Source organism: Stegodyphus dumicola, chromosome 6 (genome assembly GCF_044657685.1).
Source record: "Stegodyphus dumicola isolate Sdum_Otavi_A_Nest chromosome 6, ASM4465768v1".
Lineage (NCBI taxonomy): Eukaryota > Metazoa > Arthropoda > Arachnida > Araneae > Eresidae > Stegodyphus > Stegodyphus dumicola.
Window position 1 is genome coordinate 17,427,932 of NC_140773.1, and position 18,087 is coordinate 17,446,018.

General features: G+C 29.3%; 1 protein-coding gene across 2 annotated transcripts in view; it reads left to right on the plus strand.

Annotated features, from left to right (window-relative positions):
* Window positions 1–955: 955 nt before the first annotated feature.
* Window positions 956–18,087, plus strand: part of LOC118204369 (myosin light chain 1-like) — a 38,018-nt gene continuing 20,886 nt past the window's right edge. For both annotated transcript variants that reach the window (XM_085818142.1, XM_085818143.1), the window contains exons 1-2: window positions 956–1,087; window positions 6,380–6,407. In XM_085818142.1, coding sequence (XP_085674268.1) covers window positions 1,085–1,087; window positions 6,380–6,407 — 31 coding nt within the window. In that variant the 5' untranslated portion in view covers window positions 956–1,084. The remainder of the gene's footprint in view (window positions 1,088–6,379; window positions 6,408–18,087) is intronic.

The window sequence follows — 18,087 nt, forward strand, 5'->3', positions numbered from 1 at the left end:
GTTTGGTAAATACGCAATTGCTTTTATTCCTCAGAAGTATGATCAACAAAGATTCAACTAATAAAATCCTATCATGTTTCCTATTATGTAATCATTCTTAAACGAAAATTTGCTTATTTTACAATCGGTATTTACACTATAAGTAATGAAGCAATTTACAACCTAACAAGTTTTAAAACTCCGAACTGTTTACGCCCAGATAACAGAATATCAACCACACGCCGTATTTACCTTCTTCTAAAATCATACCAGAGACATAATTGCGCTAAATTCTCTTCTGGGCATGCGCAGTATGCGAAATTCGTTTAGCATTGATAAACTGAATGTGCAGTTTGCCATTACGCGTCCGGGGTTCGAATCTCGGCGAATGGGCTGGTTACACGGGCATAGGACTGTAATATTTAGTGGCTACAATTTGAAAAATGAAACGGACGTTTAAAGTTTTCGAAGAAAAATGTCAAAACGAAATTAATAGCCCTTCTGAGCTAACGCCCTTGGGCTAATAATAATAATACAATATACATACTGCCCCCTTTTTTATTTATTCATACGTCATTTTATTTCGCATATATATTCGAACTATATTTAATGAGTTCCCACTTAAACGTACAATGATCTAATTTCTAATCAAGGAACATTATAAAAAGTTGAAACATTTTGAGAAAAGTATTAATTAATGTTCACGAAAACCATAAGCTTTTTTTCTGCATAGTCAAAACTGTCAATGCGAAATTGTTCGTTTATTTAGCGAAATAATAAATGAAACTACTTTAAACTGTTAGCTTCCCTGAATCACGTGTTGGAACGAGACCCAAATATAACTTAAAAGAAAAAACAAATCACTGGGACACCCCAAGTCCTCAACCTGCATTCGCTCCTTCTTTTGTCTCTGAGAATTACAATACGTTAATTCTAGAGCTCACCGAGCTCCTATTTCGGATTAACGACTTTAGCGCCCCCTGCCCACAGAAATCGTAAAAGCTTCAAAAAAGTTAACTCTCTGCAGTCCTGTTTCGACTTCTTTTCGGTAACATCACTGTGTGTGTAGTCTTGGTTACTGCGGTGAAGTACATAGCTATTTGCAATGGTAAGTTGCAACACATAATTTATTGCATGAATCAGCGGAAGTGATAAAGATAATGCAATCAATTTAATTTATTTTCATTATCTTGAAATTTAGTTTAGCTTTATCTAATAACTTTATATTAAATAATACCCAGAAGCATATTTTTAAAATGAAATATGATTTAAAAAGTTTCAGATTATAAGCAGAATTTATTATTTTGTGCAAAATTTAATCCTTCTATTATAATTATTTTATATTGCATTGTTTAATCTTAAGGTTTTTTTTTAAGATAACTTTTTAAATAAATTTTTTGAGATTCAATTTAAAAAATGATTAAAAATTTTTCTGTACAGAAATTATTCGAACATCAATTAAGGATTTTAAGCCAGCTAAATTTGTATGATTTTATTATTTTTAAGAGTTAAATTAAATAAATAATTATGAAAATGCGGCCTTTATGGTTTTATTCTTTCACATTTTTATCTATATTATTTGATCTCTGTGTAGATTATTTTTCTCTCTTATGCAATTTTACAATTTTATGGAAGTTATGTTAAAAGAATACTAAATAGAATTCAATTTAATTCAAGACTGAACTATTACATTTTTCTACTTTTAAAGCTGAATAAAATTAATTATTGGGTGATTCAGGGCTCAATCCCAACGCTACAAAATATTCATTTGTTTTTATATGTACCAAGAAAATAATTTTAATAATTATAGCTTGAGTAAGGTCAGAAAATATATATTTGAGTAATAAGATATATGATTAGCAATAACATAAATACATAGCTAATAATTAATTTCTATTAAACTTGCTTTTCCCAAGTAAATAAAATTTAATTTTTAATATGAATTCCATCATTTTTTTTTCAATTTTCCAGCCAAAACAATTATCTGATAGGGGTATTTTGAAGGAACTAAAAAACCTCTTGTTGAAAATACCTTTAAAAAATAAGTAAGACTCCAGGGGGGAGATTTTTTTTATAATGTTGTATTCGATTATAATTTTAACCGACTTTTTATTGTCTGCCATGTCTGAGTGATTTTAGGACTTGATTACTACTGAGATAATATAAGTTTAATGAGACTACATTATCAGCTGCTTGTCGGGAATAAATGAATGTAATATGATCTTCCTTGAGCAGACGCTCACGGGACCAAGATTTTGTTCCTTATCAGGGAGTGTCCTCTAAATAAGAATGCACGGGTCTCTTATTTCAATGATCAACGAATTCAATAACTACCCGTATATGGAGAATATCCGTTAAAGTGGACAGTCTGTTAGCGGTGGTTCAGGGTTCAGTTGTACATGATGTCTCCATAAGTGGAATGAAATGGAATGAGAGCTTCCAGTATGCATTCCAGATTCTAATTTTCCAGAATTCTAAATGACTTTTTAATTTTCATGCTTTCAGCATTAATGCAGAAGACTAGAATTTGAATTAAAGTTCAGGCAATTTTTAAGATAAGAAACAATTTACTGTTTCAACTGAAGATGGAGGAGAAAAGGAAACTGAGGAACTCCTACCTTAAGTTGATAATAATGCATAATTTTAAAATGCTTTGCTATATTTATTCATTTCGCCGATATTCCTCTAACTTTTGTTTAATCGAGTATACAAAATACGCTAATTCGTAAGTTATCGTATTTTGTATACTAATTCTATATTTATCTATATAATTTTAAGAAAGAAATTAAATGCATGTGCATGAATAGTGAATTATTGTTAACAACTGCCCAAAAGCTGTGTAGCAATGCATATGAAAAGGGAAATATTCATCTGAAAACCTCAAACTTTATGACAGCCTCTCTTTCTATTAAAGGTAACAACGAAAAAATAGTGATTTCCTCAAGAAGCGTTATTATTTCCTGATATTTCACTTTATTATTCATTTAAATTTCGCTATATTTTACATTTTCGAAACGAAAAAATATTAAGAAAGTTAATGAAAAAATAGGGATTTCCTCAAGAAGCGTCATTATTTCATGATATTTTACTTGCAATGCTTTTTAAAGTTTCACACGAAGTTATTTTACAAATCATTAATAAAACCGATGAGATATTTTGTGAAATAATAAACTCATTGTCGGAATAAGAAAACGAACGAAGAAAGCTTAACACTGTTTCTTTGTTTTAGCACGCTTGGGAAAGTTTCGTTACCAAGGAAATGCTAGAGTTTCTTTTCAAAGAAACTAAGAATCTATTATATTAAAACAATTTTAACATATAGAGAAGATAATTGTAAGTTCAAACAAAGCCTCCTTTAATTTTGTTCTTTGTACTTTATAGATAGCTCAAAATATAAATTTCAGGGGATATTGTAAGGTTTATAGGCATTCGCTTCGCCAATTCACCATTCAATTATTATACTTGATTTTTGTATTGATTTCAATTTAAATTCGTCATCTACTTCAGTATCCAAAACACATTATTCGAATATGCGAGTTTCATCAGTTTGCAAATAGAAACGTATACGACAGTTCTATATCTCCCAGATTCGTTAGTTCTATATCTTTCTTAAATCGGCCCAGTAAAGAAATTTAACTTGAGTTTTTCATGTTTCGAAAGCGCAACTTAAGATATTTATTAGATCTATATATGGCATTGTTACAATATATATATTTTGATGCAATATCGAACTTTTTCCACATTTCGATTCTACGACTCAAATTATGCCGAAGTGCTAAGTTTTGTAAAAATCACAAGAATAGTTTTTAAATATTAGCTCTCGAATCTTTAGATACACATTGTTAATTGAATTTGGTATATATTCATTAAACTTAATTGAGTCCTTATTTCGCAATTTGAAATTTAGGTTCAATCCAAATAAAATTCACAGATATTTTCTGATTTATTTTTAAAGTTTGTATTATTTATTAGATCTATATATGGCATTGTTACAATATATATATTTTGATGCAATATCGAACTTTTTCCATATTTCGATTCTACGACTCAAATTTTGCCGAAGTGCTAAGTTTTGTAAAAATAACAAGAATAGTTTTTAAATATTAGCTCTCGAAAGTTTAGATCCACAATGTTAATTGAATTTGGTATATATTTATTAAACTTAACCGAGTCCTTCTTTCACAATTTGAAATTTAGGTTCAATCCAAATAAAATTCACAGATATTTTCTGATTTATTTTTAAAGTTTGTATTATTTATTAGATCTATATATGGCATTGTTACAATATATATATTTTGATGCAATATCGAACTTTTTCCGTATTTCGATTCTACGACTCAAATTTTGCCGAAGTGCTAAGTTTTGTAAAAATCACAAGAATAGTTTTTAAATATTAGCTCTCGAAACTTTAGATCCACAATGTTAATTGAATTTGGTATATATTTATTAAACTTAACCGAGTCCTTCTTTCACAATTTGAAATTTAGGTTAAATCCAAATAAAATTCACAGATATTTTCTGATTTATTTTTAAAGTTTGTATTTTTTGGTAGTTTTTATAAATTTTTCGAAAAAAAAAATATAACAATAAAATTTTTACCATCATCTTCTTCAAGATTTCCCAAGACACACGTGAATTTATATATTGGAGCGTTTTGAAATTTGGCATATTTGTTATAAGCGGTAATAATGCCAAATGTTGTTTACGCACTTTGTTTAAATTATTTGAAAGAATGAATGATGGACCCTTTTTTTTCTTTCGTGCACAATGAAAGGGAAAAGAAAATAAGTTACCATAAATTAAGAAATTCGTCAAGTGAATTATCGTTGGCGCAAACTGGAAAAATTGCGCCAAGATAAATTTTTGAATATTTCAGTAAGTTTCTCACCAAATTTTTCAAAATTTAATATTTTTATGCATAATTTGATTCGTAGAATCGAAATATGGGAAAAAATTGCTATTTCACATCAGAAAAAAATCCGATTTTATGTCAGAATACCTGTGTTAGAACAATAAATATAAGCCCTAAGTTCCGCTTTCGAGACATAAGAATCGCAAATTAAATTTTCTCGATTAACCCCAGTAGAACGGGAGATTTTGAACTGTCCCCCCTTTTTGTGTAGAGACCATTTTTCTATGTAAAATACATTAACTCTTAAAATACATTTGATTAAAATGAAAGCATATATGAAGCATTCTGCATATTTGCCTCTGCAAAAACGTTATAAAAGTTAAGACGTTAAATATTTTTAGTAGGGTTAACTAAATGGTAGTAACGAATATATGAATAAAAGAAACTAAAATAGTGATTAAATTTTTACGAAATGTGATTTTCAACTTATCGGGCAGCTTTATCTTTATCGAAGGAATTATTTAGCGAATTAAATAATTTAATTCGTGTGATTGGGATTTTATTTTATTCCAGGAAAATTTTAGGTGACATCCCATTTATATTAAAATGATCTTCTTCCAAGAACTAAACAACATAATTCTGATGAATTAAAGATTAGAATATAGAAGAAAAATGTTATAAGTTACGTGTATAAATTACAGAAATGTTCATTAACTGGCTCGTGTTTCTGCTATTAAAGCGATTCAATGTAAAATAAAAGTTGTTCACTCTTCCAACTCATCACTCCGTTTAAATTTTATCACTCCGTCGGTGACCTTTCACTTGGTTAGAAATTACTTCTGAAAGATTGTATCAACACAGACTTTTCTAAATTTATAGTTTAGAAATTTTATTTCGTCGATAAATTTTCTAAATAAATCTGAATCAATATTATTTATTAGTAGGGTCGATAAATTTTGATGCTCAAGTTATGGGTTTCTCAATAATTTTCTAATGTATAACATTTTCTCATGAGGATTGTAAAATCAACGTTTCTTCAGTAAATTAACTAAAAATACGTTTTCGCAAGGAATCAAATGGGAAAAATTTGAAATTTTGCATCGTAATTTGTTGTATGTCTGAAATTGATTTTTAATTGCTTTTCGTTCAATATATGTCACTATATTATATTTCAGTGTTTTTGTGCATTTCTGCAAAAAGCTTCATGCGACATATAAATTTTTCATATTGTACATTATGTATGGGATATATAATTTAAAACTATTTTACTCTCACGATGTTTTTTTGTGACAATTTTAGCTTACGAAGATTTCACGTATTTCTATAATTAATTCAGCACATTCTAATTTCTAAAACATTTATTTATAACATTTGTATTACAGAATCTAATATGTCAGCTGCATGCTTTCATGAAATACTCAGAAATTTTGTGTTAAATAATAAGCTTTTAGAATCTATTTCCAACAGTTCTATTACTATAAAATGAAATTTGAACTTACTGACAAGCTTATAGTAGCTTTACGCTAACTAGCTTTTTTCTTCTTGCAGGCTGACTTAAAAAGCTACGAAGTCGAAGGTAAGATAAAAGTTATATGCTTTATTTATGTAAAAAAGATACTATTTCATTTTGATCGTCAAAAGTAAATGGTTATTCAAAATTTTCTGTATGATAAATTACTGTTTTTAAAACACTGCGAACATCTTGTGAGAACGACACTAACAGCTTATATTGTTTCCTTAGAAAATTCTGAATACTTTATGACAGAAAATTTATAATAATTTTCTGTTTTTAAGTAAAGAAATTCGAGAATTCTAAAACTGATATAAATGGTTCCCGTCAAATATTTACAAAAGTAAATGTTATGAAAATATACATGCTTGAAAACAAATAGTGTTAAATGCGATAAAAGTTAGAGCTGCGTCAGTTAAAAATGCGCCATTTTTTTTTGGACACAATTGTTTCCAAGTATAAAATTATGAAAAAAATAATATAATTTAAAAGACTAAAAAATTTACTTCTGTAAAAAGTAATTTTTTAAAATTTCATAATTCTTAAAGAAAATAAATTTTTCTTTTTAATTTTTTAATCTAGAGTATTACATAAATAAAAACGGCATACACAGAAATAAAAAATAACAAAACAAAATGAAATTCAATCCAAACACGTGGCATAAAATTACTAATATCATTCAATATTATAGGAAAAAATTCAGTTTTTGAATATAAGCGACTCCACATAATTTCTATCAAATATGACTAGATGGTGACGAGCAGTGCACAAACACTCCACAGTTTGGGTGTGGCATCCGGTTCCGGGGTCTCAAAATTATAACTGTGATTTACAGTGAAATGTTCAGTATTTCTTAATTACTCTTTCTTATATCTTTCCCAACAGTTTGAAAATATTATCCTGCCATCCGGGATATTTTCCTGAATGGAAGTCATCAATATTGTAGCACAACGATTGGGAACGGCGACCAGAAAACTTTTTTTGCTTTCCCGCCATAAACCCCGTTTACCCATTGTTCCGGAAGAACATATCCAATGTTGTTTTTCTTTTTTCTGACAAAACTTTGTTGGCTTCACAGATTTTTCTTTCTTTTACGAGAAACATCAAACTATTTGCACATACCTCCCGGAAGTAGTTATTCTAATTTACTGTCTTATTATGGCTGATTTTTAATTGAAGTTGGCAAAATTCAATCGACGTCAATTCCTGACACCACAGGCAGATAAAACAAACGGTATTGAGGAAAGAAAATACACGAGCCTTCAAACCATGTTTTTAAATCCAACCATTTCTTAATCCCCCCCTTTTTTTTTCATCAAGAACGTATGAACTCTTTGTTTGAATCAAAAGTTAACGTCATCGGATGATTTTGAACACAGTCAATTGCTATGAATTATTTCTTTGTCCTGAAGGAATCTTATGGCAACCTCTTCGTCATTAGGTAATTTCCTAATTGTGTAGTCGATCGCACAAAAAAAAAAAAAATAATAATAATAAAAAAAAAAAAAAATCTGAAATGTTTCAGATTTTAAATTACGTCCAAAGGGGCGTTTTTTTAACGTTTTGAGTGTTACCTTTATTTATTAAATATCATGTTCTTTGCACTTAAACCATAAAATTCAGTTCAAGAGCAATATCGCAAAATAATGTTAAATTAAGCATATCTTTAGAATTTCCGATATACACAGTCTCGCGAGCTGGAGATAAAAGTATTTTTTTTCTATATAACGTTGCCATTTCTCGCTTTTAAAGCATTGAGTTTGTAAATCAAAAATTCGTTAAAGTTTTACAAAATATAAAATCTATAATAAAACAAATTCCAAATTTGGGATTTCAGATGCCCATATTCGCAGTAGGATTTCGTCATTCAAAATTCGATGGCTCTATGTACCATTGTTTTATCACAATGCGAGAAATAGACATACATTTATGCAGATTTTTCATTATTTAATTTCTTCAAATATAATGCAGGACTCTAACATTTTGTGGCAACAGTTTGAAAAGTGAACCGACGTTTATGAGTCCGACGCAAAATCGCAAAACGAAAACAATAGTCCTTCAGGGACAAAGCCCCTTTGGACTAAAAAAAAAAAAAAAAAAGAAAAAAGAAAAAGCTGGTGAAATATGGCAGAAAAAAAATAACGTGTGATGATATTTCAAATATGCGTTAAAGAGACAGAGACGTAGACTGTAAGAATTTGATGGCTAAATTTTCTTTTTCCAAATTGTGTAGTCAATCGTACTAAAAAAATGGCGAAATATGGTAAAAAAAATAACGTGTGATGATATTTCAAATATGCGTTAAAGAGACAGAGACGTACATTGTACGAATTTGATGGTTAAATTTTCCTTTTCCAACCTGTGTAGTCAATCGTACTAAAAAAATGGCGAAATATGGTAAAAAAAGTAACTTGTGGTGATATTTCAAACGAAAACTGGAAATCTCGAGCCGATATTTGGCGTGTTGTTGTAGCATTGTTTTCTTCTAATTTTTTCTTCATTTTTAACTGAGGCCGCTCTAACGGAATAGTACCATTCTGGTATATTATGACACTTATTTATTTAAAGGATTTATTAATTAATTATGAAAATATTATTAAATAAATAGCATATTATTATTAATAATTTTTTATTTATTTAATTATTAGAGAAGAATTGCAGAAAATTACTAACTAAGATAGGTAGGAAACTAAGATACTAACTAAGATAGGTAGGAAAAACTGCTAAAAATGGAAGAGCACATGCACATTTTTATTACTTCAATCACTCGTGAATACAAATCACATTTAAATAAATTTATGTAAATTAAAAATTTTAATAATGACATCAGTTTTTGTATAATTTCTGCCATAAAAGGATTTACGTTGAGAAAAGATTATATTAAAATAATTTATTTTACGGTGAACAGTTTCTGTACACACTGGACTGATTTAAGAGTGTGAAATGAATTTAAGTACAAATGAAGTAATTAAAATTATATAAGACATAATTTATGATATTTGGCTGCAAAATTAAAATATTTAAGAATGATAGTAGCAGCAGACATGCGCCATACTTCTAATGAAAAATTAATCACACAAAATAAGAAATATATTTAATATACGTTATAAAGGCATTTTAAATTACAAATTAAATCAAAACTAATCTTCCCAACATTTGAAGTTTCGCTAAAAGGCATACTGAAAATATCCATACAAAAAGCACTTTACCTAGATTATAATTTCAAAACGTTTATATCGCTGTGCAACTGGTCTTATCCCCTACGTGAATATATTGCTTGAATGGTTTCAGTAAATTTCCAAGATGCCAGTACAATCGTTCTACTAGGTTTGATTGACGAAATTTAACTTGTGTTTTTCATGTCTCGACAGTGCGACTTAGGATATATATATAACAGATTTATGCATAGCATTGTTCTAACATAAGTATTCTGGCACTAAAAATGACATACCTATTTTTTTCCATATTTCGATTCTACGACTCAATTATGCCTACATATTAAATTTTGTAGAATTTGTTAAAAATACTTACCGAAGGGAAAAAATATTGGTTACTCACTTTCAGTTTGCGTCAAAAATAATTCATTTAGCGAAATTCTTAATTTATGGTAACCTATTTTCCGTTCCCTTTCTTTGTATACGAGCGGTAAAAAATGTGCATCGTTCATTGTTTTAGTGAAGTGTGAAACCCTCCATTTCAAGTAATTTAATATTAAATATTTTCCTCATACTTTTTTTTTACTATTTTTTTCACTGATGTAAATGACGCCTCACTATTATTAGATTTCGAAATTTCAATTCCCTTTTTACTATTTTATAAATCTTATTATTGCCAGTTATTGTTAACACGAGTCGGGATCCATTGTACTCGTAATACAACGGTTACAGCCGAAAACATCGCGGCAAAAACATCGTGGACGAAAACGTCGTGGAGAAAACAACGCAAGGCGAAAACGTCGTGCTACAAAACATCGTGGGAAAAAAACATCGCAAAGAGAAAACATCGCAGTTCTAAAACATCGTGGTACAAAACACCGTCGTCGAAAATAAAGCGGTTCAAAAACTTCGCAGTTTAAAAACATCGTCGTCGAAAATATCGTGGTAAAAAATAAAGTATCTACAAATCATCGCATGACGATAGCATCGTAGACATGCTTTTTTCAGGCATGCTTTAATAAGTGTAAATGGATATTCCCATAATGATTTGTGAGCGCAAGATGGAAAGAAGGATAATTTTTACTTATTTTTTATTAATTAATACATTTTTGCTGAGAAAATAAAAAGGAAACTTAAGCATAGAAAATCAATGCAACTTATAACACTTAATAGAATTTTAAACCGACATAGTTAACTAACAAAGGCCATTAATAAATCATTTTTATAAAGTTTTTACTGGTAATATTTCATGAAAAGTATAATCTATAAGTTACATTTAATTTTCTATGCTTAAGTTTCCTTCTTACGTTTTCAGCAAAAATTTATTAGTTAATAAAAAATGTGAAAGTAAAATTTATCCTTCTTTACACCTTGCGCTCACAAATCATTATGGGAATATCCATTTACAATTATTAAAACCTGAAAAAAGCATGTCTGCGATGTTATCGTCATGCGATGATTTGTAGATATTTTATTTTTTACCACGAGATTTTCGACGACGATGTTTTTAAACTGCGATGTTTTTGAACCGCTTTATTTTCGACGACGATGTTTTGTGCCACGATGTTTTAGAACTGCGATGTTTTCTCTTTGCGATGTTTTCTCCCACGATGTTTTGTAGCACGACGTTTTCGCCTTGCGTTGTTTTCTCCGCGACGTTTTCGTCCACGATGTTTTTGCCGCGATGTATCGGCGGACACCAATACAACTGCCATCCCTTTTTGCGGCTAGAAGTAAACGATTTCTTATTTAACCTCTGATTCTCCATCGAAATTCTCCATCTGGTACGAAATGGACCAAGAGAAGAATAGAATGCAAAAAGCTCTGAACACACACCAGGCCCAAATTTATCGAGCATTTTCAATCCATTTCTATATATGTGAAGCCAAATATTCTTTGGCTTTTTGGTAAATGTTATACTAAAATTCTAGGAAGTCATTTATTTATTAAAACTTAGATTTAAGTTTGGCTGTATTAATGTTTCTTTATACTACCTACTACATTTTAACAAAGTTGCTTCTTCATAACAACAGAAGAAATACCTTAAAAAAAGCTTGTCAAGTAATTTTCAGTGACAACAATGACTTAATTCAAATTGTTTAATAGATTTGAAGATTGGAAATAACAATTGTGTTTAGGAAATCTTAGGCTATCATTATTAACAGGCATTAAATAATTCCCGTTTCACTTTCATATGGTGAAATTATAATCTAAGTGCAAAATTTAATGTATTCCAAACGAACAAACTTTCTTTTTAATATGTCCTATATTATAAATAATTTTTATACATAGATACCAAATGTGTGTTTAAACAGTACTATGAGTAATTTACTCAAATTACTTGAAGAGCTTGAAATTTATATTTCATCTTACAAGCCATATTCGGTTGAAATGTATCTCTTTAATAAAGGAAAACGTATTGTTTTACATAAATTGGTCAAATGCAGTTTACCAAGGAAAAAACAATTTAACAACGGAATAAACAAGAAAATGCTCAGGATGAGAGACAATTTGTTTGTTGAAATGTTCTTCAAACGCTTATAAATATATAATGAAATTTACAAGTTAATTTTTTCCTTGTTAATTTACATATTTTGTTTTGTTGTTTGAAACGTAAACAACGTTTGTATAAACTGCCTTAAGACCCGAACGTTGTCAATAAATCAGTGCAAGCTAGAAGTTAATAGAAGTTTTTAAATTGATAATTATTTATTTACTGTCGAGTTATTCTTCTTCGTTGCACAATTAATTGATGAGTCACCTTTTCTTTTAATTAAGGTATTCTGAGTTCTAGTTATGAATTATTCATTAATGTGATTCACTTGCTATTGTTTCTTTGCATGAAATTTATTCATCTTTCCTAATTATACAAAATGATTTAAACTTTCTTGTAATTAGTAGTACATTTGCAAATTGCATGCAAAATGCTGCAATTTATATTTCGAAAAGTTCCAGTACAGGTTGATATTTATGAGATAAATAACTAAAGTTTTACTTCGAAAACATAATAAAGTGTTTTCTTAAGTTATTTATATTGACTCATTTGAGTTATTTATGTTTAAAATCTAAACAAATTAAATTCATGTTTAATATAAATTTATGTGTTGCAAAGGAATGAATATGGCTTCTCCCATGCTGACAACCCGTACCTGGCAAGTTTTTTACAAATTACAGATTTTTGTTTTTAATGAGTGCTTGCTCACAGAAGATATTTGGAATGAAAATAGCATATAAAGTATTGCTTGCATGTAAAACAATCTGAAAAATCCAATTTATACTAGCTGTTTTGCGCAATTGTATACACCTGAATCATTCCCAAATTCTTATTCGAACAGCAGTGAATTACTTAAAAATAAATGTAATTTAATTCTTCTCACCACAACTGGGCTTAAAGACACATCAATGGAATTTATCTCAAACTACAATGAGACAAATTCCATTGATGTGTGGCTGAATATTTTATATATTCGTCTCAACAAATTAGACCATTAAACATTTCAGAATTTTAGAAAATTTTTTTTTCTTTTTTGTTTCTTTGACCAATGAAAGTTATTTTGCTTAAGCAAATTATATTCTTTACTTTTAATCAGTATTCAGATATTCCTTTAATTTTCCTACGTTATTTTTTTATATTGGTACTCATTTTACTTTTGGCTATTACATTTTTAATTGTTTTATAACTTACCATTTTTATGCTATTGTTTTGTTAAAAAGAGTTTTAAACGGCTTTGTAGCAAATGAAGAAGATTTTCTTTAATACCATATGAGTCAATATTTTATTTTTAAAATCATAGGGCATACTGATTAGCTTTCTTAAATATTTGTTTGTTACCTGAAACTTTGGAAATTCAAATCAAAACGATGATACTTTTCCTTAATGCCACTATTCCCGTTGCATAAACACAAACAACATTTCTGTTTTTAAAAATGTGTAATATAACTATGCACTCAACTTCAAAACAATTTTTGGCATTTCGTAACTTTTAAGATGCTTTTAATTTTAAAACTTCTAGAATTTTTGTTACTGGCAGCGAGGGTTTTCCATTCTGTTTGGCGTGCGAGGCTTAGGTAAAATCAAGAATGGTTTTAGGATGCATTCCTTCTCTAAAATTTTATAAATTTTGAGTGCAATATTAATTTGTTTTTAATACAATAACAGAGTGTTCAATAGATATACAAAACAATTAAATAAGTTTGCGATACGGTTTTCGAAAGTAACAAATATTGAAGATAGTTTAAAGTACCGTTTTTCAATCTGTGTTCCACGGATCAAAAGTAATCTTCTTTCCTAGATTAATGCAAAACCTAAAAGCTTTCACATTTTATATTAAGCCCAAAAGGGCGTTTTTTCATTTATACATACGTTAAACTTCGAGAGCATTTGAGCTAAAAATTTTAAAAACAGCACATCTTTAGAATTTCCTATAGACAGTCTCGGCGTGCTAGAGATAAAAATGTTTTTTTCCATGCAGTGTTGCCATTGCTCGCTTTCAAATCTTTGAGTTTGTTAAACAAAAATTCGTTAAAGTTTTATAAATTATGAAATAGACAATAAAGCAAATTCTAAATTACAAATTCGGGCTTCCAGGCTCTCATATTCAAGTGCAGGAGGCTCTAGAACCTTTTTTTTCACATATATGTATACATTCATGCAGATTCTTCATTATTTAATTTTTTTGAATATAGTAAAGGACGATAACATTGGTGGCAACAATTTTAAAAGTGATATAACGCTTTTAGTGATTCAACGCAAAATGCCGTTTCGAGACGAATAGCCCTTCAAGGTTAACGTTTCTTTGTGCTAATAAATATAATAATTGTATTTAAAAAATATAAGCACTCTGATAATAATACATGCTAAACAATTATTGTTGAAAGACATGTGAGTAAGCTACTCCGCAGAACATTCTAATTAATAGCAGTAATGCTTACTTTATAAAAGTTTAAAAAACGCTGGTTTTAAGGTATTAAACTACAGAGTAGAAGGAAAGGTTTTAATTAATAACTCAAATACTCCAACTCATTAGGTTTTATTCGAAACACTAATAATTGCTTGGGTTACTGTTATTATCTTAATAAAAATTTGTTTAAATTATAGCATTTCTCCAATTTTAAGATAATATCCATTTTAAGCCTATTTTAATTTTTGTCCCCAACAACAAGAAAAAGGTTTGACTCTACGAAGATAAAATAAATAGAGTAAAAATTTTAAATATATCTTCCAAGTATTTTTATAAAGGATTTCGATTTATTAATGACAATTGTATACCTATTTAAATCAGTAACTTGTTATAATAAATTAATTAGGAATAATTACTTTTATGAAAAAAATCTGGAATTCTAAGATGCGTCCTATGTTTATCAATATTTGTATAGAAAAGATGTGGAACAATTTGGAAAAATTAATTTCTTCATAGTAACTAGCAATTCGGAAAAATTTGGGATTATTAGATGTCATCGATTCTAAAATGCATGCTGTTTTTTGCGACATATTTTACATGTGGGGGAGAAGAAAATGTGCTGCCAAAATTGGAGAAATACAATTTTACCAATTACTCAATGATTCTGAAATTTCTTGTAAAATTTAACATGCCACTATGGTTTCCCACGCACTCATCTGACTATAAGAACGGCAGATGATTGGCAGCGTAATTTCAGTTATTATCACCTTTACGATATCGGGTTAACTTAAAGTAAGATGACACTAAATTTTTAAAAAATGCTTTGTAAAGTGGCTTACTTGTAAAATTTTCGCACACCATTCGCACGCTGGAGGTATTCTACAAGTAAAATAATTCAGCGGCTGAAACTGATGTAAATATACATTGTTTTAACGTCAAAATTAATATTTAAGATAAAAATGATCTTAGTATTATATGTTTTTGGTATGTTAAGCTTTGCATGTAGGATGATTAAATTTTAGGAAGTATATTTTAAAAGAAAAAAAAATCTGCTTTTAAAGCAGAAGTTCTATTAGTTGATCCATTCTAGTAAGCTTAAGGGGACTTATACACCTTAAACCCCTCATGATCTTCGAATAGGTGACTGTTGCAAGAATTGGGATATTTTATTTATTTTAAAAGCAATTACTTCCAACTTTTTACAGCTGACTACATAATATAGCTGCTTTGGAAATTGATAACCAGAAAGTTTGTGTTACCACAAATATTTTTGTAATTTAATCCTCTTTGTGACAAAATATTTCGCCATGTTTCCACCTTGCGCGCAGGATATTTTAAAAATGGCTAATGGTACATACTTGAAATTTGATGGAATTCTTTATATGGGCATTATTTTCTAACTGAACCAACAATCTGATGAATATTTTAATATCGAAAAATTTTATGGACGAAAACATTACAATTTTTTTTAATAAATTACATTTTATAAACTCAACTCAAAATAAAATAAAAATTTAACATGAAATTTTTAGAATTTTAGGTTCACAGTAGTTTCCAAATGTTATAAAAGCTATATATTAAATATGAAATTAAATTATGAAACTGAATGTTTTAAACTGTGCGCGCAAGTTGGAAACATGACGAAAAATGTTGTCACAAAGCGGATTAAATTATAAAACTATTTGTGGCAACACAAACTTTCTGATTACTATTTCAGAAAGCAGCAATATTATGTAGTCAGCTGTAAAACGTTGGTAGTAATTTCTTTTAAAATAAATAAATTATCCCAATTCCTGCAACAGTCACCTATTCGAACATCCTATGGGCTTTAAAGTATATGAGTCCCCTTAAAAGGTATGCTAAAGTAACTTCCTCTTCGTACAGAAACAAGCTTAAAAATGGTACAGTGAGTCCCCTTAAATACTATATAGATCTGCGTTGATGAGTCTTCTGTACAGCTTCTCAACAGCAGCTGGAAACTGAAAGCCTTCCTTGTAGTTAAAGTCTGCTTCGACTGTCATTTTGCAATACCACCGATGTGAAAGGGACATTCCAAATGATATTCCTCGTGAAAATTAAAGCCAGTTAAGTTTAAGAATGATATTTTCGAAGTGTTATATACTATTCTTAAAAAGTAACACGATACATGCCTGACTATGCCGTTTCATCCCGAGACTTATATTCCGCAAGCACTGGGATCATCCCTATTCCCCAAGCTAAATATAGTTCTATGTCTTCCGACTTATTGAGGGGTTGGTAGCCTTTTTCGGTCGGCAGAGGAAGAGAAATAAAAAGTGTCCTTTGTTTGAGATCGTGTGCCTTTCTGTTGTGCGGCTGCCAGTCTTGCTGATGGAAGACCTATTTCGAGACTTGGACCTCATTTCTAAAACTGTGATGTCTGTAGTTAAATACCTGCTTCACGTTATATTTCTTTTAGTTTTAGTTTCAATACAAGAACAAACTAATGGTACTTTTCATAAAACCATGCAATAACTTCGATAATGTTAACTACAAGCCTTTTAATTAATAGATTTGAAACACTTTTTTCCAAGGTGCTATTTCCAAGCTGCTTGAACTGTGTTGTCTTAATTCAGCGTTATGTTAGGAGATGCAAAAAATACCTTACCTGCCCCATACAACTTAAACACTTTCATTGCTTTATTACATTTTCCCTAGTTTCGAGTAATGGTTTTGTAATTATTCAGTTGAGCTTTGATTTTTGTTATTTACATTGCGTTGTGGCGTAAAATATGGAACATTACGTTTTTGATTTTGAGTGTCACTAAATCCAATATGTCTGACTCCGGACAAGACATAACTGATGCTGATCTGGACGAGTGTTCTACACTGAACGATTCGGATTGCATGGTTAAAAAGCATCAGAGAGTTCGTCACCAAATGACCTGATGGTCAATGACCTGGAATCTGTTTAATAATAATAGTAATAAAAATATAATGAAAAAAATATATAATAAAAAAAAAATCTGAAATGTTTCAGATTTTAAATTACGTCCAAAGGGGCGTTTTTTTAACGTTTTGAGTGTTACCTTTATTTATTAAATATCATGTTCTTTGCACTTAAACCATAAAATTCAGTTCAAGAGCAATATCGCAAAATAATGTTAAATTAAGGATATCTTTAGAATTTCCGATATACACAGTCTCGCGAGCTGGAGATAAAAGTATTTTTTTTTCTATATAACGTTGCCATTTCTCGCTTTTAAAGCATTGAATTTGTAAATCAAAAATTCGTTAAAGTTTTACAAAATATAAAATCTATAATAAAACAAATTCCAAATTTGGGATTTCAGATGCCCATATTCGCAGTAGGATTTCGTCATTCAAAATTCGATGGCTCTATGTACCATTGTTTTATCACAATGCGAGAAATAGACAATCATTTATACAGATTTTTCATTATTTAATTTCTTCAAATATAATGCAGGACTCTAACATTTAGTGTCAACAGTTTGAAAAGTGATACGGACATTTATAGTGATTCAACGCAAAATCGCAAAACGAAAACAATAGTCCTTCAGGGACAAAGCCCCTTTGGACTAAAAAATCTTAAAGGTTTCAGATTTAAATTACGTACAAAGTTGCCTTTTTTTTAACGTTGTGTGTGGTACCTTTATTTATTAAATATCATGTTCTTTGCACTTAAACTATAACATTCAGTTCAATATCAAT